This window comes from Balaenoptera ricei, chromosome 4, assembly GCF_028023285.1.
Source record: "Balaenoptera ricei isolate mBalRic1 chromosome 4, mBalRic1.hap2, whole genome shotgun sequence".
Classification (NCBI taxonomy): Eukaryota; Metazoa; Chordata; class Mammalia; order Artiodactyla; family Balaenopteridae; genus Balaenoptera; species Balaenoptera ricei.
The window spans coordinates 70,474,418-70,501,934 of NC_082642.1; the positions used below are offsets into that span (position 1 = coordinate 70,474,418).

General features: G+C 36.7%; 1 protein-coding gene across 10 annotated transcripts in view; it reads left to right on the forward strand.

The window, feature by feature from the left end:
- The window catches only part of NAALADL2 (N-acetylated alpha-linked acidic dipeptidase like 2), a 1,495,600-nt gene that overhangs the window by 1,373,792 nt on the left and 94,291 nt on the right, over positions 1-27,517 (forward strand). For all 10 annotated transcript variants that reach the window (XM_059922024.1, XM_059922026.1, XM_059922019.1 and 7 more), the window contains one exon: positions 19,022-19,115. In XM_059922024.1, coding sequence (XP_059778007.1) covers positions 19,022-19,115 — 94 coding nt within the window. The remainder of the gene's footprint in view (positions 1-19,021; positions 19,116-27,517) is intronic.

Here is a 27,517-nt window from a genome sequence, read left to right on the forward strand (position 1 = left end):
GCATGAGAATTGACAAGTGTCGAAAGTTATAATTCCTGATAGTCTTACTTGTGGTCTTGATTTTAAGTATGCCTGGTAGGTATAATCAGCCAATGATTATTTCTTAGAATCATGTATTCAGGTTGGGTAAATGTTGTCTCGTTGGCCACTTGTATTCCTGATTTGTTAACTTGTTGAATCCCTCCTAGTTTGGAGGGATTGGAAAAGAAAGAAAAAAAAAATGCAATTTAGTGTAAGAGTCCATATTCTGCAGCCAGAATGTTTGGCCTCAAATCTCAGAATTACCAAGTACTACCTAAGTGGCCTTGGGAAAGTTACTTAACTGAGCAATCCTCTGTTTTCTCATCTGTAAAACAGAATAAGGCTATTGTGAGAATTAAATGAATTAATTCATGTAAACAATTTAGAATAATGCCTGACACATGGCAAGAGCTCATAAATGTTACCTGCTATTGTTATTATTATTATTAATACTGTGCTGAAGTTACTTATTAGTGAAATATAATAAAGATACTTAATTTTTACTTTGTCAGTCAGCACATACATATAGCTCTTTGCAAATTACTACTAAACATGGTATAAAATAAAAGTTGGTATCTTAAAGCGTCTTTTTTCAGTGAGCTAAGTCATATCAATATACAGTGGTCCCTCTCTAAGAACAACACAACTAACATAAAATACAACTGGTTATAGAGTCAAAACTATGACTAAATGCACTAAAGAATAATCACTAAAAATACTAGTAACTTGATTATTTCCAAGTTAATCTGTAAATATGTTTTCTCTGCTACAATTTAATAACAAATGGGTGATAACAGTCACTGAAAGAGAAAAGATATCTTAACATTAAAAAAAATTATATCAGATACTTTGTGGTCTGGGAATAGGAAGTAAGCATTCTATTTTAGCAATAGATTTCCATTTCTTTGCCTAAGGTTCTCTTCATCCATGGACAACAGTCCAGATGGTTAAAGATTTAACAACTCCATGAAGCAGCCCTCATCCAATGACTAATGGGAGCTGGGGAAACAAGACCCAGATCCCTTACTCTTTTTAAGAGAAGATTCTGAGGAACCTAATTTATACTGGCTCTCAGGTTTGCCCCAACAGGGTTAAGCTCTGGTCACCCACAGTGGTAGGTGATTTGACCAAATGCCTTCTATAGGCCGTCTTCCATTTCTTGTCTCTCCTCATTCTGTTACCCTCACCTCTCAGTGAACTACTTGTACTCAAATTTTGTGTCAAACAAAATTTCTGGGGGAAGCCAAAGTAAGGCTCATGATAAACTTGTGTGGTCAGAGTTTAGACTGAGAACACAGAGAGGGGATGGGCTTCCAGCAGGAGCAGAGGTTGGAAAGGAGGATAGAATCAGGGAATTTGTACTACTCGTCAATTAGTTTCTTGCTAGCAGAGGCGGCCTTCTTGGTTCTTTAATGCCCTGGCATTCACAGGTGGTTAGTGTGCCTTTGTAAAAAATATACCTTTATCTGTTTAGGAGACAAATTAGGGGGACATGCCTTTAATCATCAAATTAAATCGCTGTGGAGACATACCACCTATATACCTCCTGTCTTTAATTCATATTCCATCAATTTGCCACCATATCCAAGGATTCAGCGAGCTTTTGCATGGTCGTTCAGCTGCAGCAGCTTTGCAGTGAAAACACGTATCAGCCCCCAAATCTCGTGTCCCAGAATTCTTGCTCAGCCCTCGGCAGCTGTAGGAGACATGGTGGTGACTGAAAAAGTAGTTCTCAGGGTGCTGGAGAGAAAAGGACTCTCTCTTCCTGTGGTATCCAGAGCCATGGGTGTTCCACTGCACAACGATGTTGGGTCTCCAAGTTTACCACTCTTGCTAACATAGGTCTTTACGTTCACATGTACTGTTTCTGCACTAGGCGCATAGGCCAGACAGGATCAGTCACAAGGAGTTCGTAAGAAAAGCCACAAATTTTAGGAATGAAATATCCCATATATTTTCCTTGATTAAAATCGTTCTTCTCCTTAAAATGAATTTTCCTCTCAGTAGCTTTTGGAATTCTTCATTGATTTTTCAAAACCTTTGCTATCAGTAAATTTCATTTGAGACTACCTCAGCCCATCAAAACTAGTCTAATATCTCTGAAATCTTAAGAAGGAAAGGGTGGGGTCTTGAACCATTTCTTTCTTGGAAGCTTAGGGATTCTGTAACAATATTCCCATCTTTTTCTCCCCCCTACTATTGAGCTTCACAAATGTGTGTGCAGAACAGTGGAAACAAGGTCTTTGGCAAGGCCTTCTAAACATCTCATCAAAACTCTACAGCGGGACTTCCCTGGTGTCTCAGTGGTTAAGAATCCGCCTGCCGATGTAGGGGACACGAGTTCAATCCCTGGTCTGGGAAGATCCCACATGCCGCGGAGCAACTAAGCCCATGCGCCACAACTACGGAGCCTGCGTTCTAGAGCCCACAAGCCACAACTACTGAAACCCATGCGCCTAGAGCCCGTGCTCCACAACAAAAGAAGCCACCACAATGAGAAGCCCACACACTGCAAGGAAGAGTAGACCCCGCTTGCCGCAAATAGAGAAAGCCAGCACGCAGCAACAAAGACCCAACACAGCCAAAAATAAATAAATAAAATAAATTAATTAAAAAAAAAAAAACTCCACAGAAAGGAGCCCTCAAGATAAATTAGGATTGTGGGATTAACATATACACACTTCTATATATAAAATAGAAAATCAACAAGAACCTATTATACAGCACAGGGAAGTCTACTCAGTCTTCTGTAATCACCTATATGGTAAAAGAACCTGAAAAAGAATGGATATATGTATATATATAACTGAACCACTTTGCTGTACACCTGAAACTAACATAATGTTGTAAATCAACTATATCCCAATATAAAATAAAAATTAAATTATTTGGCAACAACTGGAAGTTTCTTCCAAGGTGATTGTGTGTTTCCACTTCCATATGCAACCTTCACAGGGCAGACCCTGTTAGGGCTGAGGGAGCAGTTGTAGCATTTAAGTTTTGCTCACTGGTTTCTGTGATGTGTGGGTTTGATATGAAGTGATACTTTTTGTGGGGATATATAATTCCTTGATTTTCTAAGAAAGTTTTATTTTCAAGTCATTTTTTCCATAAATAGACTTGCCAGATTATAGGTTTTTGAGTTGAGCATTGGATACCATCAATTTTCTCAAAGCTAAAAAGGAGCAATAGAAAGGAAGTGGCACAGACAATTCTGTACTTTGGGAGGTGCATGAGAAATATATTTTGAATAATTAACTGCATAGCTCTAGCTATAATGTAGAGAATGGGTTACAGGAGACATTTAGATCAACTAGGGAGTTTGTGGAGTATTCCAGATGAGACATAATTAGAGTCCTAATACTAAACTTTAGCCATATTAGAGGTATGTAGATTTTGTGCATTAATTTTGTGTAGTACCATTTAATTTCTCCTTTTGCTGGTTAAACTGGCTGGGTATGTCAGGAGTATGTCCTTGCTTCCTCTCCCCTACTGACATCCCAGCTCTGGAAAGGGGTCCTAGAGACTGGGAAGCTCTGCTCATCTCCAGAGAGATCCACTGAGTTCCCCTGCCCATGGTTGGCTACCCTGAAGTTTTTTATCCACAGGGCATTTTTTGCTAAATAGGGGGTTTTCTACTATACCATAAAGGGACATAAAACAGAGTCAGGTCACTTCAGGATGAACATAACAGCCTGAAGGGCACCATGCACCACAAAATCACATCATGAAGACTCTCAGCAGGCCATAATTTATCAGATGTTGCCTCTGCTCTGAAAACAGAGGGAAGGGGGCAGGACTCCCTGCAGATCACTGAATCATGACCATATGCCTCGGCTGAGTTTTAGGGTTTTCTGACTCCCTGTCCCACATGCAAAATTCCTTCCCACTAACCAAGAACTCCACTTCACTCACATCGGTTGTTTCGTGTTTCTCTAAAAAGTCTATGCTTCTTTCTACCCCAGGGTTTTTTGATCATTTTGTTCCCCATGTCTGGAATATCTTTCTCCTTTTACACTCTAGATGCTTGAGCCCAAAAAATATGCATGTTTGATAAGCCCATGGTGTGTTAAAAGTGGAGTAGAAAATGGTGATTTCTAGGAAAACAAAAGATTCATGTGTTCTAATTTTGTACTGTTAATTTCTTTTTCCCATTGTGTAAAAGTGGCAAGACTTGTCTCTAACAGAAAAGTAAGTCCTAAGAGGAGAAACTGTTTCATATTTCTCTTTTCTCCCTCAGCACAATGATGATCACACAATAAAGGCTCAATAACTACTAGTGGGATGGTTCATGATTCATCTACTATTTGTCATATTATGTCACACCATGCCATAGCGATCCAGTCTCTCTCAATTTCTTTCTCATACTAACCTATAAAACAGGTGTTAAGATTATCTCACAGCGCTACCTTCTAGAGTGCGGCGATACCGCATTTTAAGTCTGACTAAGGACATAGTAACAATCCCACAATGATAATTTAACTTAACAGCTTAGGGATGAGGTATAAACTATGGTTACTTTAATTTGGAATGATAAAAATGGAACAAACCACACGTTTACTGAGTGTCTCTGCTTGTAACTAAAAAGAAATTACATTATGGAACCATGGTAATCTATGGTTTTGCTTTAGTGAACCTATTTATGTCTAATTGCAGTATTCGTGTATTAACTAGTAAATTCATCTAATATGTTTATTGCCAATACAGTCATCATACTGGTCAATGAGATACAATAAGTGAGTTGGAGGGGGTGGGTGGAGGATGACCCTAGTTATACATTCAGAGTTCAGTAAATAATTTTTTTTTTTTTTTTTGTCTCTCTAGACTGGTCAGTAAGGGAAAGATTTGTGACAAAGTCAGAAACTATAAAAATACCTTCCAACAAGGCAACAGTTTGTTATTTACACAGTATAAGAAAAAAGTATATGTGTGTATATATGTTTCCCTTTATTAAATTTCTGAAAACACTCTTTTGAACCTTTAAATACAACCAAAAATATTTCAAGCTGAATAAAGTGAAACTTTTATATGGGATAACTATGATTTGCCTTTATTACCCTTAAAATCTAAAAGAAGTCTCTATTAGTAATTATTTTCTTTCAACAACCTGATCCAGCCTAACACCTATGAAACCAGTAATTTTAGAGACATCAGTAGTATTTAATAAGAGAGGAAAAGTTTTGCATTGTGGTGTTCATTAACTCATTTCTTAGTATAATCCTTTTATTTTTTTGAACACTTTTACTTCTGTAAAACAATTTTTTTCATTCTAATGTATTCTTCTTTTACCCTCTGATCATAGGTAGGTTGGTCTGCAAAGAGTGAAGAAAAAAGGACCCAGGGTTCTTGAGGCAGATGGTGTGCTTGTGAAGTTATTATAATGGAATTTCAGACAGCTCAGGGGAGTGATATCACCAAGATGGCAGAGTAGGAGATACCAGCCTCCATCTCCCCACACAGACAACAATTAGACAGCTATCTCAGAATAAAAATAGCTCTGGGAAACCTCAGGAGTCCACTTAAGAAGCTTTAGCACATAGTGGAGCAAAATAACCTGAAAATAACCACACACAAATAACACATTTTGCCTGTATCACTCCATCCCCCAGGCCGGCCCTGCTCAGAGCCAAGAGGGAACATTCTGGCCAGAGATAGTTGTCTTTGTAGGAAAATAGAGAACAGAATGAGTGACCAGCTTCCCCAGCCTTTCAGGGCACTGCACAAAGGACCTGATCGCAACTTCTGTCACTGGCCTACACCTCCACTCATTCAAGCAGCTGGACCCTGTGTAGCCGTGCACCTGCACACCACTGACCCCAACTCCCAGTACCATCCTCTGCTGTTGTGTGCTCATGCATGGCTAGCCCCTGCAGCCGCATGAGTACACGCTGACCACCAAGGCCCCCACAGCTGCCCCTGTACCGGGAGCCGGTCCTGACTCCTAACCCAAGCCTGTACCACTACCTGTGCCTGCAGATAGCCCCTATAGTTCAAACCTACATGCTGTGACACCAGCTTCTGTCACTGGACCCCACCACAGTGCACTAGCCTCTACAGCGACATGAGTCCTGTAGCTGCTTGTGTACCCACAATTGCCCCCAGCCCCTGCCACTGCTCCAGGCCCTTGCCAATGTGGGTGTGCCTATAGCTAGCCCCTGCCATCATGCAGGCACCTGCAGCCAACCCTGCATTCAAGCATGTGTACACCATGACCTGCCCTGATTTCTTGCTGCTGAGGATCCCAACAGTCCTTGCAGGTACTCAGGACCCCCCCAGTTCTTCCTGTCAAGGATCAGAGAGTTGCCAGTGTCATGGACCTTAGCTTCCTGAGCCAATGAGATACTTCACCACCCCAAATCTTGACATATCTGTGAATTTTCCAGTTTTCTTCTTGTCATTGATTTCTAGTTTCATACCATTGTGGTTGGAAAAGATGCTGGATTGGTTTCAAACTTCTCAAATTCATTAAGACTTGTTTTGTGACCTAACATATTATCTATCCTGGAGAACATTCCATGTGCACTTGAGAAGAAAGTATATTCTGCTGTTGTTGGATGGAGTGTTCTGTAAATGTGTATTAGGTACATGTTGTCTAATGTGTAGTTTAAGTCCAATGTTTCCTTATGGATTTTCTGTCTGAATGATCTATTCATTATTGAAACTAGGATATAGAAGCCCCTTACTATTTTGTTGTTGTTTTTTTCTTTTGTTTCCCCCTACTATTTTGAATTGCTGTCTATTTCTCCCTTTAGGTTTGTTAATATTCACTTTATATATTTAGATGCTCCTATGTTGGGTGCATAAATATTTACATGTTATATCCTCTTGTTAAATTAACTCATCATTATATAATGACTTTCTTTGTCTCCCATTTGTTTTCTCTTAAATAAGTATAACTACCCCTGCTTTCTTTGGGTTTCCATTTGCATGAAATATCTTTGTCCATCCCTTCATTTTCAGTTTCTGTGGACCCTTAAAACTGAAGTGATTTTTTGGGTTTTTAAAAAATTTTATTGAAGTATAGTTGATGCACAGTGCTGTGTTTAATTTCTGCTGTACAGCAAAGTGATCAGTTTTATATTTATATATATATATACCTTTTCATATTCTTATCCATTATGGTTTATCACAGGATATTGAATATAGTTCCCTGTGCTATACAATAAGACCTTGCTGTTTATCCATCCTATATATAATAGTTTGTATTTGTTGATACCAAACTCCCCGTCCTTCCCTCCTCTATTCCTCCTCCCCCTTGGCAACCACAAGTCTGTCCTCTATGTCTGTGAGTCTGTTTTTGTTTCATAGATACGTTCATTTGAATTGTATTTTAGATTCCACATAAAAATGATATATGGTACTTGTCTTTCTCTTTCTGACTTGCTTCACTTACTATGATAATCTCTATTTGTGTCCATGTTGTTGCAAATGGCATTATTTCATTCTTTTTTATGGCTGAATAATATTCCATTGTATATATGTACCACATCTTCTTTATCCATTCATCTGTCAATAGACACTTAGGTTGCTTCCGTGTCTTGGCTATTGTAAATAGTGTTTCTATGAACATAGAGGTGCATGTATCTTTTCAAATTATAGGTTTGTCTGGGTATATGCCCAGGAGTGGGATTGCTGGATCATGTGGCAGCTCTATTTTTAGATTTTTAGGAAACCTCCATACTGTTTTCCATAGTGGCTGTACAAATTTACATTCCCACCAACAGTGTAAGAGGGTTCCCTTTTTTCCACACCCTCTCCAGCATTTGTTACTTGTAGACTTTTTAATAATGCCATTCTGACTGGTATAAGGTGGTGCCTCATTGTTGTTCTGATTTGCATTTCTCTAATAATTAGAGATGTTGAGCATCTTTACATGTGCCTGTTGGCCAACTGTATGTCTTCTTTGGAGAAATGTCTATTTAGGTCTCTGCCCATTTCTTTGATTGGGTTGTTTTTTTGTTGTTGTTGGATTGTATGAGCTGTTTGTATATTTTGGAAATTAAGCCCTGGTTGGTCACATCATTTGTAAATATTTTCTCCCAATCTCTAGGTTGTCTTTTTGTTTCATTTATGGTTTCCTTTGCTGTGCAAAACTTATAAGTTTGATTAGGTCCCATTTGTTTATTTTTGCTTTTATTTCTACTGCCTTGGGAGACTGACCTAAGAAAACATTGGTACAATTTATGTCAGAGAATATTTTGCCTATATTCTCTTCTAGGAGTTTCATGGTGCCTTGTCTTATATTTGTCTTTAAGCCATTTTGAGTTTACTTTTGTGTATGGCATGAGGGTGTGTCCTTGCTTCATTGATTTACATGGGGCTCTCCAACTTTGCCAACACCACTTGCTGAAGAGACTGTCTTTTCCCTATTGTATATTCTTGGCTCCTTGGCAAAAATTAATTGTCTGTAGGTGTGTGTTTATTTCTGGGCTCTGTATTCTGTTCCATTGATCCATATATCTGTTTTTGTGCCAATACCATGCTGTATTGATTACTCTAACTTTGTAGTATTGTCTGAAGTCAGGGAGGGTTATGCCTCCAGCTTTGTTCTTTTTCCTCAAGATTTGGCAATTCTGGGCCTTTTGTGGTTCCATATAAATTTTAGGATCATTTGTTCTAGTTCTGTGAAAAATGTTGTGGGTATTTTAACAGGTATTGCATTAAATCTTTAGATTGCTTTGGGTAATATGGCCTTTTTAACAATATAAATTCTTCCAATCCAAGAGCATGGGGTATCTTTCCATTTCTTTGAATCATCTTCAACTTCCTTTATTAATGTTTTGTAGTTCTCAACATATAATTCTTTTACCTCCTTAGTGAGGTTTATTCCTAAATACTTTTTTTTTGATGTGATTTTAAAAGGGATTATTTATTTACATTCCCTTTCTAATATTTGATTGTTAGTGTAAAGAAATGCAACCAATTTCTGTATGTTAATCTTGTACCCTGCTACCTTGCTGAATTCGTTTATCAGTTCTAGCAGTTTTTGTGTGGAGTCTTTAGGGTTTTCTACATATAGTATCATGTCATCTGCGTATCATGACAATTTTACCTCTTCCCTACCAATTTGAATAACTTTTATTTCTTTTGTTGTCTGATTGCTGTGGCTAAGACTTCCAATACTACTTTGAAGAGAAGTCATGAGGGTGTGCATCCTTGTCTTGTTCCATATTTTAGCAGGAAGGCTTTCAGCTTTTCACCATTGAGTGTTATATTGGCTCTGGGTTTGCAATAAATAGCTTTTATTATTTTGAGATACATTCCCTCTATACCCACTTTCATAAGGGGTTGTATCATGAATGGATGTTGGATTTTATCAAATGCTTTTCTGCATCTATTGAGATGATCATGTGGTTTTTGTCTTTTCTTTTGTTGATGTGGTATATCACATTGATTGATTTGCACATGTTGAACCATCTCTTGTGTTTTTATCCATTCAGCCACTTTATGTCTTTTCTTTGCAGAATTTAGTCAAATTACATTTAAAGTAACTATTGGTAAGTATGGATTTACTCTTGACATTCTGTTCATTGTTTTCTGGCTCTTTTGTAATTCTTTTGTCCCTTTCTTATTCTTTTGCTCTCTTCCTTTGAGAATTGATTTTCTGTAGTGGTGTGCTCAGATTCTTTTCTTTTTATCTTTAGTGTGCCCATTATATGTTGTTACTTTGTGGTTAGCATTATGTTCATATAAAACATCTTATATTTATAACAGTCCATTTTAAGTTGATAATAACTTAGGTTCAAACATACCAATGTTCTATATTTTTACTCTCACATTCCTCCATTTTTTTTCACACATACAAACTATATTTTATTTTTACAAGAGATAAATAAACTGACACCAAGCATTATAAATGGATGACCACAACAAAAGCAACAATGATTGCAGTTACCAAACACGAAAGACACTAATACTATGTCATAATATTGACATTCAGTCCAGTAATCTTCCACTGTAACAGGTCCTTTACTTTGCATTGAAAATTGATTTGTATATTTTTTGCCACTGAGACCTTGTGGGATTTTTTTTTTATTATTCAAACAGAAAGTCACAAAAATTATAATCATCCTCATCAGTTCACTCAGTCCCATGTAATTAATTTTTTTTTTCATCTTGATCTTTTGTTACGACTTTTATGAATTCATCAGTTTTCCATTTGAGTTCTGAAAATGCTTATTCATTCAGTTCAGCAGTATAGTCAGTTACCAGAAACCTGAACTTGTCAGAGTCTTTTCCATGAATTCCTTAAAGGTGAAAGCCTTTTATAGGAACATTTTTGCAAAAGCATCAGAGTATACCCAGAACTGTCTGTAAATGGCAAAAGACTTAAAAATGACCATGGTTAAAGATTTGATGAAAGTTCATAATAATGCAATTGACAAAGAAATTTAGTTATTTCTGAGACATACATTTTAAAGTAATAACTAGAATTATGACTTATAATACCAGAACATATAAGATTATAGAAATTTCATGTAATGTCTGAAACATTTATATTAACATATTTCCATACAAACAAATAACCCAAAGAAAGTTTAGTATTAGTTCTTTTGTTTGTTTCTTTGTTTTTTTATACTGCAGGTACTTATTAGTCATCAATTTTATACACATCAGTGTATGCATGTCAATCCCAATCGCCCAATTCAGCACACCACCATCCCCACCCCTCCGTGGTTTTCCCCCCTTGGTGTCCATATGTTTGTTCTCTACTTCTGTGTCTCAACTTCTGTCCTGCAAACCAGTTCATCTGTACCATTTTTCTAGGTTCCACATACATGCGTTAATATACGATACTTGTTTTTCTCTTTCTGACTTACGTCACTCTGTATGACAGTCTCTAGGTCCATCCACGTCTCAACAAATGATTCAATTTTGTTCCTTTTAATGGCTGAGTAATATTCCATTGTATATATGTACCACTTCTTCTTTATCCATTCATCCATTGTTGGGCATTTAGGTTGCTTCCATGACCTGGCTATTTTAAATAGTGCTGCAATGAACATTGGGGTGCATGTGTCTTTTGGAATTACGGTTTTCTCTGGGTATATGCCCAGTAGTGGGATTGCTGGATCATATGGTAATTCTATTCTTAGTTTTCTAAGGAACCTCCATACTGTTCTCCATAGTGGCCATATCAATTTACATTCCCACCAACAGTGCAAGAGGGCTCCCTTTTCTCCACACCCTCTCCAGCATTTGTTGTTTGTAGATTTTCTGATGATGCCCATTCTAACTGGTGTGAGGTGATACCTCATTGTAGTTTTGATTTGCATTTCTCTAATAAGTAGTGATGTTGAGCAGCTTTTCATGTGCTTCTTAGCCATCTGTATGTCTTCTTAGGAGAAATGTCTATTTAGGTCTTCTGCCCAGTTTTGGATTGGGTTGTTTGTTTCTTTAATATTGAGCTGCATGAACTGTTTATATATTTTGGAGATTAATCCTTTGTCCATTGATTTGTTTGCAAATATTTTCTCCCATTTTGAGGGTTGTCTTTTCGTCTTGTTCATGGTTTCCTTTGCTGTGCAAAAGCTTTGATGTTTCATTAGGTCCAATTTGTTTATTTTTGTTTTTATTTCCATTACTCTAGGAGGTGGATCAAAAAATATCTTGCTGTGATTTATGTCAAAGAGCGTTCTTCCTATGATTTCCTCTAAGAGTTTCATAGTGTCCAGTCTAACATTTAGGTCTCGAATCCATTTTGAGTTTATTTTTGTGTATGGTGTTACAGAGTGTTCTAACTTCATTCTTTTACATGTAGCTGTCCAGTTTTCTCAGCACCACTTATTGAAGAGACTGTCTTTTCTCCATTGTATATCTTTGCCTCCTTTGTCATAGATTAGTTGACCATAGGTGTGTGGGTTTATTTCTGGGCTTTCTATCTTCTTCCATTGATCTGTGTTTCTGATTTTGTGCCAGTACCATATTTTCTTGATTACTGTAGCTTTGTAGTATAGTCTGAAGTCAGGGAATCTGATTCCTCCAGCTCCGTTTTTTTCCCTCAAGACTGCTTTGGCTATTCGGGGTCTTTTGTGTCTCCATACAAATTTTAAGATGATTTGTTCTAGTTCCGTAAAAAATGCCATTGGTAACTTGATAAGGATTGCATTGAATCTGTAGATTGCTTTGGGTAGTGTAGTCATTTTCACAATATTGATTCTTCCAATCCAAGAACATGATATATCTCTCCATCTGTTGGTATCATCTTTAATTTCTTTCATCAGTGTCTTATAGTTTTCTGCATACAGGTCTTTTGTCTCCCTAGGTAGGTTTATTCCTAGGTATTTTATTCTTTTTGTTGCAATGGTAAATGAGAGTGTTTCCATAATTTCTCTTTCAGATTTTTCATCATTAGTGTATAGGAATGCAAGAGATTTCTGTGCATTAATTTTGTATCCTGCAACTTTACCAAATTCATTGATTAACTCTAGTAGTTTTCTGGTGGCATTTTTAGGATTCTCTATGTATAGTATCATGTCATCTGCAAACAGTGACAGTTTTACTTCTTCTTTTCCAATTTGTATTCCTTTTATTTCTTTTTCTTCTCTGATTGCCGTGGCGAGGACTTCCAAAAATATGTTGAATGATAGTGGTGAGAGTGGATATCCTTGTCTCGTTCCTGATCTTAGAGGAAATGCTTTCAGTTTTTCACCATTGAGAATGATGTTTGATATGGGTTTGTTTTATATGGCCTTTATTATGTTGAGGAAGTTTCCCTCTATGCCCACTTTCTGGAGAGTTTTTATCATAAATGGGTGTTGAATTTTGTCAAAAGCTTTTTCTGCATCTATTGAGATGATCATATGGTTTTTCTTCTTCAATTTGTTAATATGGTGTATCACATTGATTGATTTGTGTATATTGAAGAATCCTTGAATCCCTGGGATAAATCCAACTTGATCATGGTGTATGATCCTTTTAAAGTGTTGTTGGATTCTGTTTACTAATATTTTGTTGAGGATTTTTGCATCTATTTTCATCAGTGATATTGGTCTGTAAATTTCTTTTTTGTAGTATCCTTGTCTGGTTTTGGTATCAGGGTGATGGTAGCCTCATACAATGAGTTTGGGAGTGTTCCTTCCTCGGCAATTTTTTGGAAGAGTTTGAGAAGGATGGATGTTAGCTGTTCTCTAAATGTTTAATAGAATCCACCTGTGAAGCCATCTGGTCCTGGGCTTTTGTTTGTTGGAAGATTTTTAATCACAGTTTCAATTTCATTACTTGTGATTGATCTGTTCACATTTTCTGTTTCTTCCTGGTTCAGTCTTGGAAGTTTATACCTTTCTAAAAATTTGTCCATTTCTTCCAGGTTGTCCATTTTATTGGCATAGAGTTTCTTGTAGTAGTCTCTTATGATGCTTCGTATTTCTGCGGTGTCTGTTGTAACTTCTCCTTTTTCATTTCTAATTTTATTGATTTGAGTCCTCTCCCTCTTTTTCTTGATGAGTCTGGCTAATGGTTTATCAATTTTGTTTATCTTCTCAAAGAACCAGCTTTTCGTTTTATTGATCTTTGCTATTGTTTTCTTTGTTTCTATTTCATTTATTTCTGCTCTGATCTTTATGATTTCTTTCCCTCTGCTAACTTTGGGTTTTGTTTGATCTTCTTTCTCTAGTTCCTTTAGGTGTAAGTTTTGATTGTTTACTTGAGATTTTTCTTGTTTCTTGAGGTAGGCTTGTATAGCTGTAAACTTCCCTCTTAGAACTGCTTTTGCTGCATCCCATAGGTTTTGGATCATCATGTTTTCATTGTCATTTGTCCTTAGGTATTTTTTTATTTCCTCTTTGATTTCTTCAGTGATCTCTTGGTTGTTTAGTAACGTATTGTTTAGCTTCCATGTGTTCGTGGTTTTTACGTTTTTTTCCCTGTAATTCATTTCTAATCTCATAGCATTGTGGTCAGAAAAGATGCTTGATATGATTTCAATTTTCTTAAAGTTATTGAGGCTTGATTTGTGACCCAAGATGTGATCTATCCTAGAGAATGTTCCGTGCACACTTGAGAAGAAAGTGTAATGTGCTGTTTTTGGATGGAATGTCCTATAAATATCAATTAAATCTATCTGGTCTATTGTGTCATTTAAAGCTTCTGTTTCCTTATTTATTTTCATTTTGGATGATCTGTCCATTGGTGTAAGTGAGGTGTTAAAGTCCCCCACTATTATTGTGTTACTGTCGATTTCCTCTTTTAGAGCGGTTAGCAGTTGCCTTATGTATTGAGGTGCTCCTATGTTGGGTGCATATATATTTATAATTGTTATATCTTCTTCTTAGATTGATCCCTTGATCATTATGTAGTGTCCTTCCTTGTCTCTTGTAACATTCTTTATTTTAAAGTCTATTTTATCTGATATGAGTATAGCTACTCCAGCTTTCTTTTGATTTCCATTTGCCTGGAATATCTTTTTCCATCCTCTCACTTTCAGTCTGTATATGTCCCTAGGTCTGAAGTGGGTCTCTTGTAGACAGCATATATATGGGTCTTGTTTTTGTATCCATTCAGCAAGCCTGTGTCTTTTGGTTGGAGCATTTAATCCATTCACGTTTAAGGTAATTATCGATATGTATGTTCCCATGACCATTTTCTTAATTGTTTTGGGTTTGTTTTTGTAGATCCTGTTCTTCTCTTGTGTTTCCCACTTAGAGAAGTTCCTTTAGCATTTGTTGTAGAGCTGATTTGGTGGTGCTGAATTCTCTTAGCTTTTGCTTGTGTGTAAAGCTTTTGATTTCTCCATCAAATCTGAATGAGATCCTTGCCCGGTAGAGTAATCTTGGTTGTAAGTTCTTCCCTTTCATCACTTTAAGTATATCATGCCACTCCCTTCTGGCCTGTAGAGTTTCTGCTGAGAAATCAGCTCTTAACCTTATGGGAGTTCCCTTGTATGTTATTTTTCGTTTTTCCCTTGCTGTTTTCAATAATTTTTCGTCTTTATTTTTTGCCAATTTGATTACTGTGTGTCTCAGCGTGTTTCTCCTTGGGTTTATCTTGTATGGGACTTGCTGCACTTCCTGGATTTGGGTGGCTGTTTCCTTTCCCATGTTAGGGAAGTTTTCGAGTATAATCTCTTCAAATATTTTCTCTGGTCCTTTCTCTCTTCTCCTTCTGGGACCCCTATAATGCGAATGTTGTTGCGTTTAATGTTGTCTCAGAGGTCTCTTGGGCTGTCTTCATTTCTTTTCATTCTTTTTTATTTTTTCTATTCTGTAGCAGTGAATTCCACCATTCTGTCTTCCAGGTCACTTATCCGTTCTTCTGCCTCAGGTATTCTGCTATTTATTCCTTCTAGTGTAGTTTTCATTTCAGTTATTGTATTGTTCATCTCTGTTTGTTTGTTCTTTAATTCTTCTAGGTCTTTTTTAAACATTTCTTGCATCTTCTCGATCTTTGCATCCATTCTTTTTCGAGGTCTTTGAACATCTTCATTATCATTATTCTGAAATCTTTTTCTGGAAGGTTGCCTTTCTCCACTTCATTTAGTTGTTTTTCTGGGGTTTCATCTTATTCCTTCATCTGGTACGTAGTTCTCTGACTTTTCATTTTGTCTTTCTTTCTGTGAATGTGGTTTTTGTTCCACAGGCTGCAGGATTGTAGTTCTTCTTGCTTCTGCTGTCTGCCCTCTGGTGGATGAGGCTATCTAAGAGGCTTATGCAAGTTTCCTGATGGGAGGGACTGGTGGTGGGTAGAACTGACTGTTGCCCTGGTGAACAGAGCTCAGTAAAACTTTAATCCACTTGACTGTTGATGGGTGGGGCTGGTTTCCCTCCCTGTTGGTTGTTTTGCCTGAGGCAATCCAACTCTGGAGCCTACCTGGGCTCTTTGGTGGGGCTAATGACAGACTCTGGGAGGGCTCACGCCAAGGAGTACTTCCCAGAACTTCTACTGCCAGTGTCCTTGTCCCCTCAGTGAGCCATAGTGCCCCCCCCCCCGCCTCTGCAGTAGACCCTCCAACACTAGCAGGTAGGGCTGGTTCAGTCTCCCCTGGGGTCACTGCTCCTTCCCCTGGGTCCTGATGTGCACACTACTTTGTGTGTCCCTCCGAGAGTGGAGTCTCTGTTTCCCCTAGTCCTGTCGAAGTGTTGTAATCAATTCCCACTAGGCTTCAAAGTCTGATTCTCTAGGAATTCCTCCTCCCGTTGCCGGACCCCCAGGTTGGGAAACCTGACATGGGGCTCAGAACCTTCACTCCAGTGGGTGGACTTCTGTGGTATAAGTGTTCTCCAGTCTGTGAGTCAACCACCCAGCAGTTATGCGATTTGATTTTACTGTGATTGCAACCCTCCTACCTTCTCATTGTGGCTTCTCCTTTGTCTTTGGATGTGGGGTTTCTTTTTTGGTGAGTTCCAGTGTCTTCCTCTTGATGATTGTCCAGCAGCTAGTCGTGATTCTGGTGTTCTCGCAAGAGGGAGTGAGAGCACGTCCTTCTACTCCACCATCTTGGTTGAAGAGCACATTCCTCCACTTTTTGTTTTTGATTCAAGTTTACCTTTTATCTTTCAGGGAAAGGCTGGGAGATGGGCATTTTCCTCTGTACTGAGCTATAGGTAGAGAACCAAAGTGAGTCCTCTTGAGTCCATTAGGAACTGTTTCTTTGTTGGCTGTAGTGTTGTATATCTTGTGGACACAGCCCTGTTGGCTTTCAGGGCTAGATGTTTTGGGGGTTTGTCCCTTGGGTGGAAGTCTTAAAAGTTGGGGTACTAGATGTTGGGTCTAAACCCTTCTCTCCTAAAGGAGAAATTGGGAGTTGGGAGTTCCTTCCCTATTGTATGTCACTGTGATGGGGTGGGTTTTATGGCAAGAGTGTGTCTCAGCCTCTCTTACTCATTTCAGTGTGGGTTTTTTGTTGTTCCTCCAACGTGTAGGAGTCACTCAGCTGGTTTCTGGATTTTTTTTCATAGGGAATTGTTTCATGTACAGCTGTAGATTCAATGTATCTATGGGAGGAGGTGAATTTAGGAACTTCCTATGTTGCCATCTTGGACCACAACCCAGTAAGGTTTATACTCAATGTTTTCAATACAGGATTAATTCCACCACTATCTGCCTGTAGGCTTGGCAAGATAATTAAATGAGATAATGAAATGAGTATAAAGCATTTTGAAAAGAATGGGGCCTTATATAAATATAAGGGAAAGTTACTTTGGCATGCCTGAATAAGAGTGAATTCCAGAATGGGCAAGAAGAGTATGCAGTATGGCTCATCTCTTCTCACTGCATGGCAAGGCATATACAAATCTCCCCCTTGCTTATGAAGCTGCAAATAAAGCTGATTTACTTGAAACATTCTATTGTGGGCCAGGTGCCTTAGAAGTCCCAGTATTTGTTGCCAGCTTCTTTTTGAGACATAGCAAGGTGGCTGGCTTATATTCCAGTTTTTCTAGCTGCCAAATGACTCAGAAAACCAAAACAAAACAATTTTCTTCAGCAACACACAGAGAAGTTGCCTTTCTCCTCCCTCCCCATTCTTTCATTTTAATCTTTTATAGTTTCTATTCTCCAGGGCAAATTGGAAAAAGAAACCATAATGCCTCTTAATCTTCTTTAAACCTTTCTATTACAAATAATTTATTTCCAAATATTGCTGTTCTTTGCATGATTCCCTTGGGGTGGAGTGGGATAGAAACAGGATTCATATCAACATATTGTATACAATGCTTTTTTCCTAAAGTACAGCATAATCAAAGTAGATTGTTTCGCAGGATTTTTGTGATCATATGATGGGGATAAAACGCTGCAAAAGTACCTTAGACATTTGGGGAGAAGTGGTTGTTACATTTGGGAGAAAAATACCTCAAAGAAATAAAAGGATCTCAGAGGAGTTTCCTTTTCCTACTCCTAAGAAATGCATTTCCTCAAGCATGTAGAAGAAGAACCAAATTGAATTGTACTTTCATCATGATATAAATTGTGCAAACAACTGGGAAATATAACTTTTAAATATTAAATGGAATTTGACCCTTGTTAAATATGTAGATTTGAATATTTAACATCACATTTTCCTTGTAAGTTATTTCTTTTATGTGTTCTTTACCATCTCAAGTTAGTGTGCTAATTTCCCCTGTGTAGTTTCACGAGACAATGTTTTCATTCACTAACAACATTTCATAGTGCATTAATAACATCAACACAGCCAGATTTCCCTGTGTGCCAGCTTCAGTGTTATAAGAGATGTAGGGACATTTGTTAAGCCTAGGTAAATATTAAATATCACTTGGGGATGCGGGGAGTAACAATGTCATTTGCCGCCAGCCCTAAGTTCCTTTGAGATGTATAAAAATGCATATGACTTGTTCAGTCTATTAAGCAGATGCTAGTTCAGCTATAGTGCATATGCTGGTTTTCAGACACAGTTTTGGAGTGCAGTGGTGGAGACATATGCATGTGTGAAAATTCCAGGTGTGAGTTTGGGGGCTGCCATTTAAATTTTTATATTTTTTGAATTTAATTTAAACATTGATCTCCAAGATATATAAATGGTATTAAATTTTGGAAAGCTGATTACAAATATAGCAAAGCATGAAGGAAAATAGTATGTGGATTTTAAAGGATTTTTTTAAATTAAATTATATCTTACATGAAATAAATTGATCATTAATTTTGTCTGGAATTTTACTTGGTCCAATAATCAGCTATTGATTTGCAGTTGTTGTTGATTGTTTTATCATGTGACATTCTGAACTGTTTTATAAGGAATTGTTTTAAAGTTTACATATTACAACTCCTTCAACTAGGGAAGCTATTTCTTAATATTTTAGCCCAAAAGGAAGAAAATATTATATTTCCTTATACTATTCTGAGACATGAAAAATATACTGAGGATTTTTTTTTTCTTTACAGGAAAACAAAATTTTAAAAAGTTTTAAAAGAAAAAGAGATTTTATAAAAATAAATTTTCCCTCTGTGTTTTTTTACTCTAGATAAGTGTATAAAAGTGTATGAAATCATGGAAAACAAACAAAAACCCTTAATATTAAATGCTAGTGTTTTTTTCTTTTTCTTTCAGCTCTCAGGAGAAGTGATTTTACAAATTGCCAACGAACCAGTTCTGCCCTTTAATGCTCTCGATATAGCTTTAGAAGTTCAAAACAGCCTTAAAGGTAATTTTTCTTTGAATTATAGTAATTTTAGCAAATGAATAATTGTTCAACTAATTGTGAACAAGGGATAGATAAAGTCATCCACTATCTTACTAGCTATGGCAATGTAGCACTTCCCTTCCTATAGAGGACAATCATGAGAAGGGTTTAGAAGAATGTGGGCTACGATGTCAACAAGAATGAGGTATACCTAATATTCAGTTATTTGAAACGAGACTGGCCCAGAAGTTTGTCCTTTGGGATTGGTTTCCATGAAGTATGGGCTGGGTCCATTTGACTGAAGTGTTGGCTCATCCTAGGTTAAGGATGACAAGGAGGAAAACAGGAAATTATTTCCACAGTTTCTATTTAAGTTCTTTCCTGTTTGAATATCTCTCTCTCCACAGAATTCTAACACCACCTAATAATTATCTTTATTTTCCCTTTATCTATATACAAATCTTTCACCTAAACTTCTAGTTTGTCACCATTCACCAAACACAAAGGGCAGTATTGTAATTAACAAAATGCACCCTCCTTCTCCTCTTTGAGCCACACATCTTACTATCAGATCATTTGTAGACATGTATTTCTCAATATAAAAGCCAATATTTTCACTATAGAACTTAAGCAGTAATTCTTGGAAAATGGATCACTCTAAAGAGCCAAATATTTCTAGTACCTGAAACTTTATTACTTTTATTTTTAAATTTTGACTACCTGGATTGATTCTTAATCCAGAGACTACTACAAAACAATATTTTTCTCCCTCAGTGATTCTTATTACTTTTATTATAGTGGCTGTGTAAAACCATGACCTTGGGTGCAATTGAGCTGTTTAGGTCTATTTTGCGCCCATACTAAATGGCCTCATATTGCTCTGCTTTTGATATATTTAAGCTAGTCTCTATTTTTTCTACTTTTGTCAAGCTTCTTCTTTTTATTGTCATGAGTGTCACTATCTGTAGCAGTTACTCTGTTCTCCACTTACAATTTTCTATTTCTAGAATATTTCTTAGAAACTGAGTAACCAAGTATATGGTATTTTACAAAATAAGAACAATATAGGCATAAATAAAGGGTTAAAGACTTCTGTGAATAATATATTTTTTGCAAGGATTTCTTTTAAGCAACTATTTTATTTTTTCTGTAGACTGTTTTGCTTTTCTTTAGTTCTCATTTTTTCACTTTAAAAATTCAGTTGTTACTGCATATTATACTTAAAACTTTCAAAGAACAAAAAGAGGAAACTATTATTTGTATTACATAAAGATTTGTCCATCTATAAAGAATAATTCTCATACATAGAAAGGAGCCTCAAGTAGTATACTGTGAAATAGAAACATTGTACAGTAGAATTATAAATGATTTACAAGTTGCTTTTCTGAGTCCAAATCTACATAAATGTTTAATACCATTGTAATAAAAATATGAAGAGATATTTTTTTTTGTTTTGTTTAGATATTCACCAAGCATTTATTAAGCACCTATAACTTGCAAGGTGCTGTGTTATGTGCCCAATGGCAAGTCTTACAGACACTGACTCTGCTCTTGGACTTGAAGTATACCAGGGAAATAAATTTTAGTCACTGATATTACAAAAGAATAAACACTTAGTATTGTAGAAGTAAATAACAGGGAGTAACAACAAACTTCTTGTTATCCTTTGCTAATTAAATCAGCTGTAAAACATTATATTCTTATGCAAGTTTTTAGACATATCCTAGGAAGGAAGAAGAGATATTTTTAAAATTAAACAAAGCCAGCAAAACCAAAAGCAATAACAATACTGTCATTTTAAATTCCAAATTCTATTTTCTTTTTAAATAATTGGGTTTATTTTTTGAATCCATAAGTAATATTATAGCATTATCATTCCTATATGAGCATTTTAAGTAATGTAGGCTACTTCTGAAGGTCAGAAAAACGTCCTAAAGGGTCATTGTTAGAATTATATTATTACTCTGTTCCTTTGTGGGTAGTTAGGAATCCCTTTGAAAATACGAAGAAAAGTATGGTCTCTCTCCTCAGAAAATTACACTTGTACAAAAAGCTTTGCATATAACCCCCATAGACTTTACACAATCTCTTGAACCCATTTATTAATTCATTTAACAAACATTGAGCACCTACTGTATGCCTGGTACACTTATATGACCAAAAAAACAAAAACATAAAACCAGCCACTAAATAAACAAATAAAACAAAATTAAAATCTCTTCTCCTGAGAAACATACATGCAAGGTAGAACAAAATTTGCATAAGTCAAAGCAATTTTTAAGTTAGCTTTATGCTCAAACTGTTCCCTAATATCAATCACTTTGGAGTAAATTTGCATTTTCAAAATAAGTGTTAAAGAGCAGAACTGACTGTGGTTGTATCCAGAGTACAGAGGAGAGATTTGGTGTGGGAATATAAATTTGAGAGCTGTCCCAAATGAGATTTCTGAGGGGTTGAGTGCAGATAGAGGACAGAAAAGATTTAAGATTTCTGGGCACTCCTGCATTTAGAAATTGGGAAACGAAGGGGAATCAGAGGAGGAGACTAAGAAGGAGCAGATAAAGAGTAAGAGACAAACCCGGAGAATGTGATATCCTGAAGCCAAGTGAATAAACGCTTTCAGAGAGGAAGGAGTGATTCACTCTGTCAAATACCGCCACCGGTTAAGAAAAATTAGGACTGAGAATTGACTGCTGGATTTAGCAATTTGGAGGTCATTAGTGAGCTCAACAAAAACAATTTTAGTAGAATGGTATATGAAATAGTCTGATTAGAGGGGTTCAAAAGAGAATGGGAAGTGATAAATTGGGGACAGGTGATGGTAGATGGAAAGCATGGAGTTGAGAATGGTTAGCATGTTTTTATTTTGATGAGAATGATCTGAGGGAGAGTGAAGATTTGATTTAGAAGAGTGAAAGGAGAATTGCTGGAATGATTTCTTTGACTAGAAGCAGCATAAGGTGGAGGACGTTGCCTTAGTTATGAAGGCGGTCGTCCACCCATAAAAATGTGAAGGAAGGCAGAGCATATGGCACATGAGTAGATGTGGTACTGGGAGCTCTTGGCAAGTCCCCTTAGATTGTAAAAAACAATAAAATAGTTGTTTGGGAAGGTGGTAGAGTGAATGAACTATGAAAATGGGATTAGTCTTTTGGGCAGCATTAAGCACTCAAAAGAAATATATTTTACATGAGATAATTCAACATAATTGTGTATCTTTTTCCAGCCTTCAGCTGGGGATTCAGGCATAAAGCAGGCAGAGTTGGATTTAATCAGAGCTAGGGTTTTGCTGGGAGAGGGTAATGAACTAGATAAGGTAAGGAAAAATGAGAGTGTCTGCAAAGGAGCATTCATAGTGATGGACTGATGTATCTAAACTGGGTATAGAATAATGTGAGGATACAAAGGGAAAGAGGGTGAGCATAAATAAAGGAGGATGGATAGACTTTATTTATTGGCAAAATCAAAGAATTAAGAAAAAATAAGCTGAAAAGACCAGCAAATGGGATTATTGAAAATTTGACCATATAAAGAGTGCAGATATTGGTAATGACAGTGTACAGCTGAGGTATGACCATGGAAGTATGGTAGCTGATCAATAGAGGAAAAGAGGCTATGGAGAAGAGAGGCCAGACTATGTCTACATGGATATTGATATTGTCAAGAACTAAGATAGGAGTAATTCTTTTAAGAGAGAGTGACTGAGCCAGGAGCTAAAATCTTCAGAGAATGAGCAGTGACTTAGAGACACCTCTTATTGTTCTTCTATGGCTAGTGGTACAAAGGGTGTGGGAGAAAAAAGAGCTACCGCCTGAGAGGGCTGCAGTGGGAGAAATGCCAATAGGGGAGAGCCAGGTTTCAGTTAAGGCAAAAAGGTAAAGAAAATGGTCTGAAAATAGATGAGATTAATAATCCTTTCTTTAGCAGTTATATCTCAAAGCATGTAATTACAGGGGGAAAAAACAAGCTGCAGTTGTTCTACAATGATTTCCACTGCAGGCCAGACATGACAAAGTCTAGTTGAACCTCTCCCAAAAATCCCAGGTTCTCAGTCAGACGAGCCAGGAGCATTTTGACTTCTTGCTGTTATATTGGACCGCTTCTTATTTGGTTGTTGGTTATTTTTGAGTTTTGTTTCTTTTGATGTGAAACTACTTGGGTCTCCCTGTCACTTTCACTCTGAAAGATGTGGCCAGACTTGAGATGTACCCATACTAAAAAGACAAAGCAAAGCAAAAAAAAAAGTAACCCCCAAAATGGGCAAAAAATATTCTTTTACCACGACCTGCATATAAGTATTTGATCAAGGGGATATGAGTTGTCACCTTTAAGCTATACATTTTTGTATTTTAGTTATCATGATTCAAAATTATTTGAATTATCTGTACTATAGTAAAAGGTTATTCAAATATTTGCTAAATTGTAGGTGATTTGTTTTACCTGTTCTATTTTGACTACTTTGGTTGTAACCTTATTTTTAAAATAGAATATTTTAATGTGCTAATATGTAAATGATGGACACCACATATCAACAACTAAATAAATATTTCAGTTTCAGTTTTAGCTACAATGCTAGACGACTTCATTAGCTGAACAGTGTTCCTGTAGCATGTTAAATGAAACATATAATTTTACTGCTTAATACAAGCTTTAATTGTTGATATATTTTCTTTTTTCGCTATGACAGTTAATGGTGATTAGTCTTAAATTCTCAATTACAGTTAAAAAAAAGACCTTCAAGGCTGAACTATAAAATACTGTTTCTCCTTACTGCAGAGAGTTTAAGTATGAAGGTCTCTGAAACCCAATTGCATTTTCAACAGTGTAATTTTTACTCCTTGACAACCAGCCATCTTGTTTATTTATTACACTAGTTTATGGTAGCAGCAGACCATTCTCTATCATTCTCACAACCACCAGAAAGAAGGATAATTTACCAGTGAATAATTTGTTTGAGTTGATTTATTGGTTGGTTCTTGAAAGCTCATTTTGACTGAGTGACCTTAATATTTGGTCAATGCCAAACACATAATGGTAAGAGAATGAATATTTATACATGGTGCATGGAGATATAGTGTAAATAGTGACTGATAAGATAACTGACATGCTTCAGATGTATTTGTGACAAATAAAAGTATGTCCAAAAAACGCACATACAAGGCAATGGTACGAGTTTATGGGGGCAAGGGAAGGTGTCAAGAATAAGTATCACCACACCCCTGAACCTGGAAGCTGACTAAGGAGTGAGCACTAATGACCTTACTAAGTTTATTGTTTCTCACTTTATCCACTTTTTAATGCAAAAATAGCATTTCAAAATAATTAACAACTATATAATTCTGATGCTTTTTATTTAATATCTGCTATTTTTCTTTGCCAGAATTTTAGATGTAATTATTTAGCATGATTATAAAAATGACAAATGACCAAATAAAGTAAAAGTCATGTTCATTTGACCTGGCTACGTACACATTTATTTAGTGCAAGCCAGACCCAGCAGGAAACGTAATTTCAAACTCTGTGGCTTGTTGCCACCTCCTGATTGTCTCACTAAATGTCAAATGGTTGTTGGCAGCATTTCCCACTGTTCTTTAAAAAACTGACAATGCTGATTTGATCTTTTTTTTTTTATTAGCTTTGATAATTCATTAGCGTCAATCACTTCATTTTGGGAGGAGGGATAGTATTTCAAGGTGATGATGCCACTGAGGCAAGCACTATGATTACTGTTAGATTTGTAGTGTCTTATTTTCAAGTGTCACTTTGGTTCTTTTCTACAATCACAAGTGATTGGGGCCCATCTAATGTCCTTTTTTTTTCTTCTTCTTTCTGAGTAATGTAAGATGAATTTCAAAGTTTGCAAAATTAAGAGTGCACTTTATAAATTGCGTGAGTCTAGTCCTCAGCCCATCCGTCTCCAGTCTTGGTTTTAATGACCACCAATTCAAACTCTGGACTGGCCTATAGATAGTAAAGGATGGGTGCCCTGGGTACCTGGTCTGTGCTCTCCCTGAGAAATCTAAAGCAGACCATCTAAAATCCAAACAGTCCTAGGGAAAGATCTTGTTCCCATGGGAACTCTGAACCATGATAGATTTTTCGTGGTCTGAACTGGCATTTCTGGAACTGACTTTTTTGTGTGACAAGGACTTAAACATCAAAAGCATTCTCTGAGAAGTGTCTTACCTTGCTTGCCCAAAGTGATGGAGAAATTTGATAAGAGATTAGTCATTTATTGGGTACAAATTCCTGACAATATGTTCAGTTTTAATCCCCATGGAATTTTTGTATGGCTTCTGACTACATAACTATATTAAAGATTGTATTTCACTTACTGATATTCCATACCTCATCCAAAAAAGGATTTGAGACAGCTGGGTCTGCAACAAACCTGATTGTCTCTATAATGTCAGTGTTTGTCTCCTGAAACTAGTTTTTCTTTCTCCCCATTTCTCTTTGAACTCATATTTTCATTGCATAATGTTCCTTAATTCTTACCCTAAGCATGGTGTCCCTTTTGTTTTCCTCAGAGTTATACTTTCTTTGCTTTTGTTTACTCCTATCTCACAATTTGTTGCTATTCATATGGCTTTCCTTTGTGATCATTGTTTTCTTCCCTGCTCTGAGTACTTCATCCAAATCTGTTTAAAGTTTTCTTTCACTGTCTACATTTCATGTCACTACATTGATTGAAATATGTTAATGACTTCTTATCATTTTTACTAGTCTCTCATCATAATAATGCTCTATTGCATTATGATTTTTTCTTTTGAATTTTTATATGCACATTTCTTCCACCATCCATCTTCCAGACTCACAGATGTAGAGAACAAACTAGTGGTTACCAGTGGGGAGAGGGGAGGGGGGAGGGGAGTAAGAGGTATAACCTATTATGTAACAAATAAGCTACAAGGACATATTGTACAACACAGGGAAAATAGTCAATATTTTATAACAACTATAAATGGAGTATAGCTTTTAAAAATTGTGAATCTCTATATTGTACACCTGTAACTTACATAATATTGAATAGCAACTGTACTTCAATAAAAAAAAATGAGGCAGAAGGCTAGTAAGAATTTTTATATGCACATTTCTTCATCTGTCTTCCAGTTAGTTGTCTCTCTGCTTGTCCTTCTCTGTTTATCCTTTCTCCCTAGAAGTGCAGTCCTCCTGAGATGTGAGATTGCCCTCTACCAGGGCTGGGACACCAGAGGCCCCACAGCATTCAGGATGTGGTCCTCTTCCTTGAGGCGTCTTACTGGTTCAGATAACCAGCGCAGCCTTATATGAGCTTAAGGCTTAAATATTAACGTCATCTTGGGCATGTGCCTGCCTGAGATATTACCAGGGAGTTGTTTCTGTATGCTTTTTATGCTAAGAGAAATATTTCAGACTTTTCAGTTGTCTTGACAGGTGAAATGCAGATAAAAATAATGATAGTTACAATCTAAAAAATACTTTAAATTATAATAAGTGCTGAAAACTGTGAAACTCCTAAGCATCTAGCTCAGTGAATTTTCTCAGCTTGCAAACACTTGTATAGATCGAGACACAGAAGAAAAGCCAAATTCCAGAGCTTCCCTGAGCCCTTCCTAATCTCATCCTGACTCTGCTTCCCAAAGGCAAACACTGCCGAACACCGAAGATTAATTTTTCCCTTATAAAGGAAGACTTTACATTTTATAAGATAGAATGATATGATGATGTGCATTCTTTTGAACATAGCTTTGACCTACATATGAGTGTGAGGTTCATCCACGTTGATGCACGGAGATGCAGTTTGTTTCCACTGCTGTGCAGTCTTCCATCGTATGAACAGACTGCAGTTTGGTTATCAATTCTACTGTGAGGTACAGTTGGGATGCTCCCAGGCTGAGGTTATTATGACCAGTGCTGCTGTGATCAATCTCCTATGTATCTCTTAGTGCACGTGCATACTCCTTGCTGGATCATAGGGTATGTGTATGGCTAACCTCAGCAGATACTGCCAAAAAGGTTTCCAAAGTCACTGTAGCATTTTCTTCAATTTTACCAGTAAGAATTTTGATCACTTTACACGTTTACCAATACTTGGTATTTTGTGTCTTTTTCTTTTTCTTTGAAATTGTGGTATTATTATTTTATTGTGGTTTTAATTTGCATTTCCCTGATAAATAAAGGTCTCGAGAACCCTTTCATAAGCCTCTTTGGCCATTTGAGCATTTGCCTATGGAAATCTTTGACCGATTTTTATTGAAGTTTCTGTTTTTTCTTATGAATTTGTAGATGATGTTGATGTATTCTGACAAGTCTATGTTGAATATATTTATTGAAAATAAATAATATATTTATTGAAAATTTATTGAAATACAAATCTGAAGGCTCAGCTGGGGCAGAGTCATGTTAGCTTAGTCGCATGGTTGTCGGCAGGATCAAGTTCC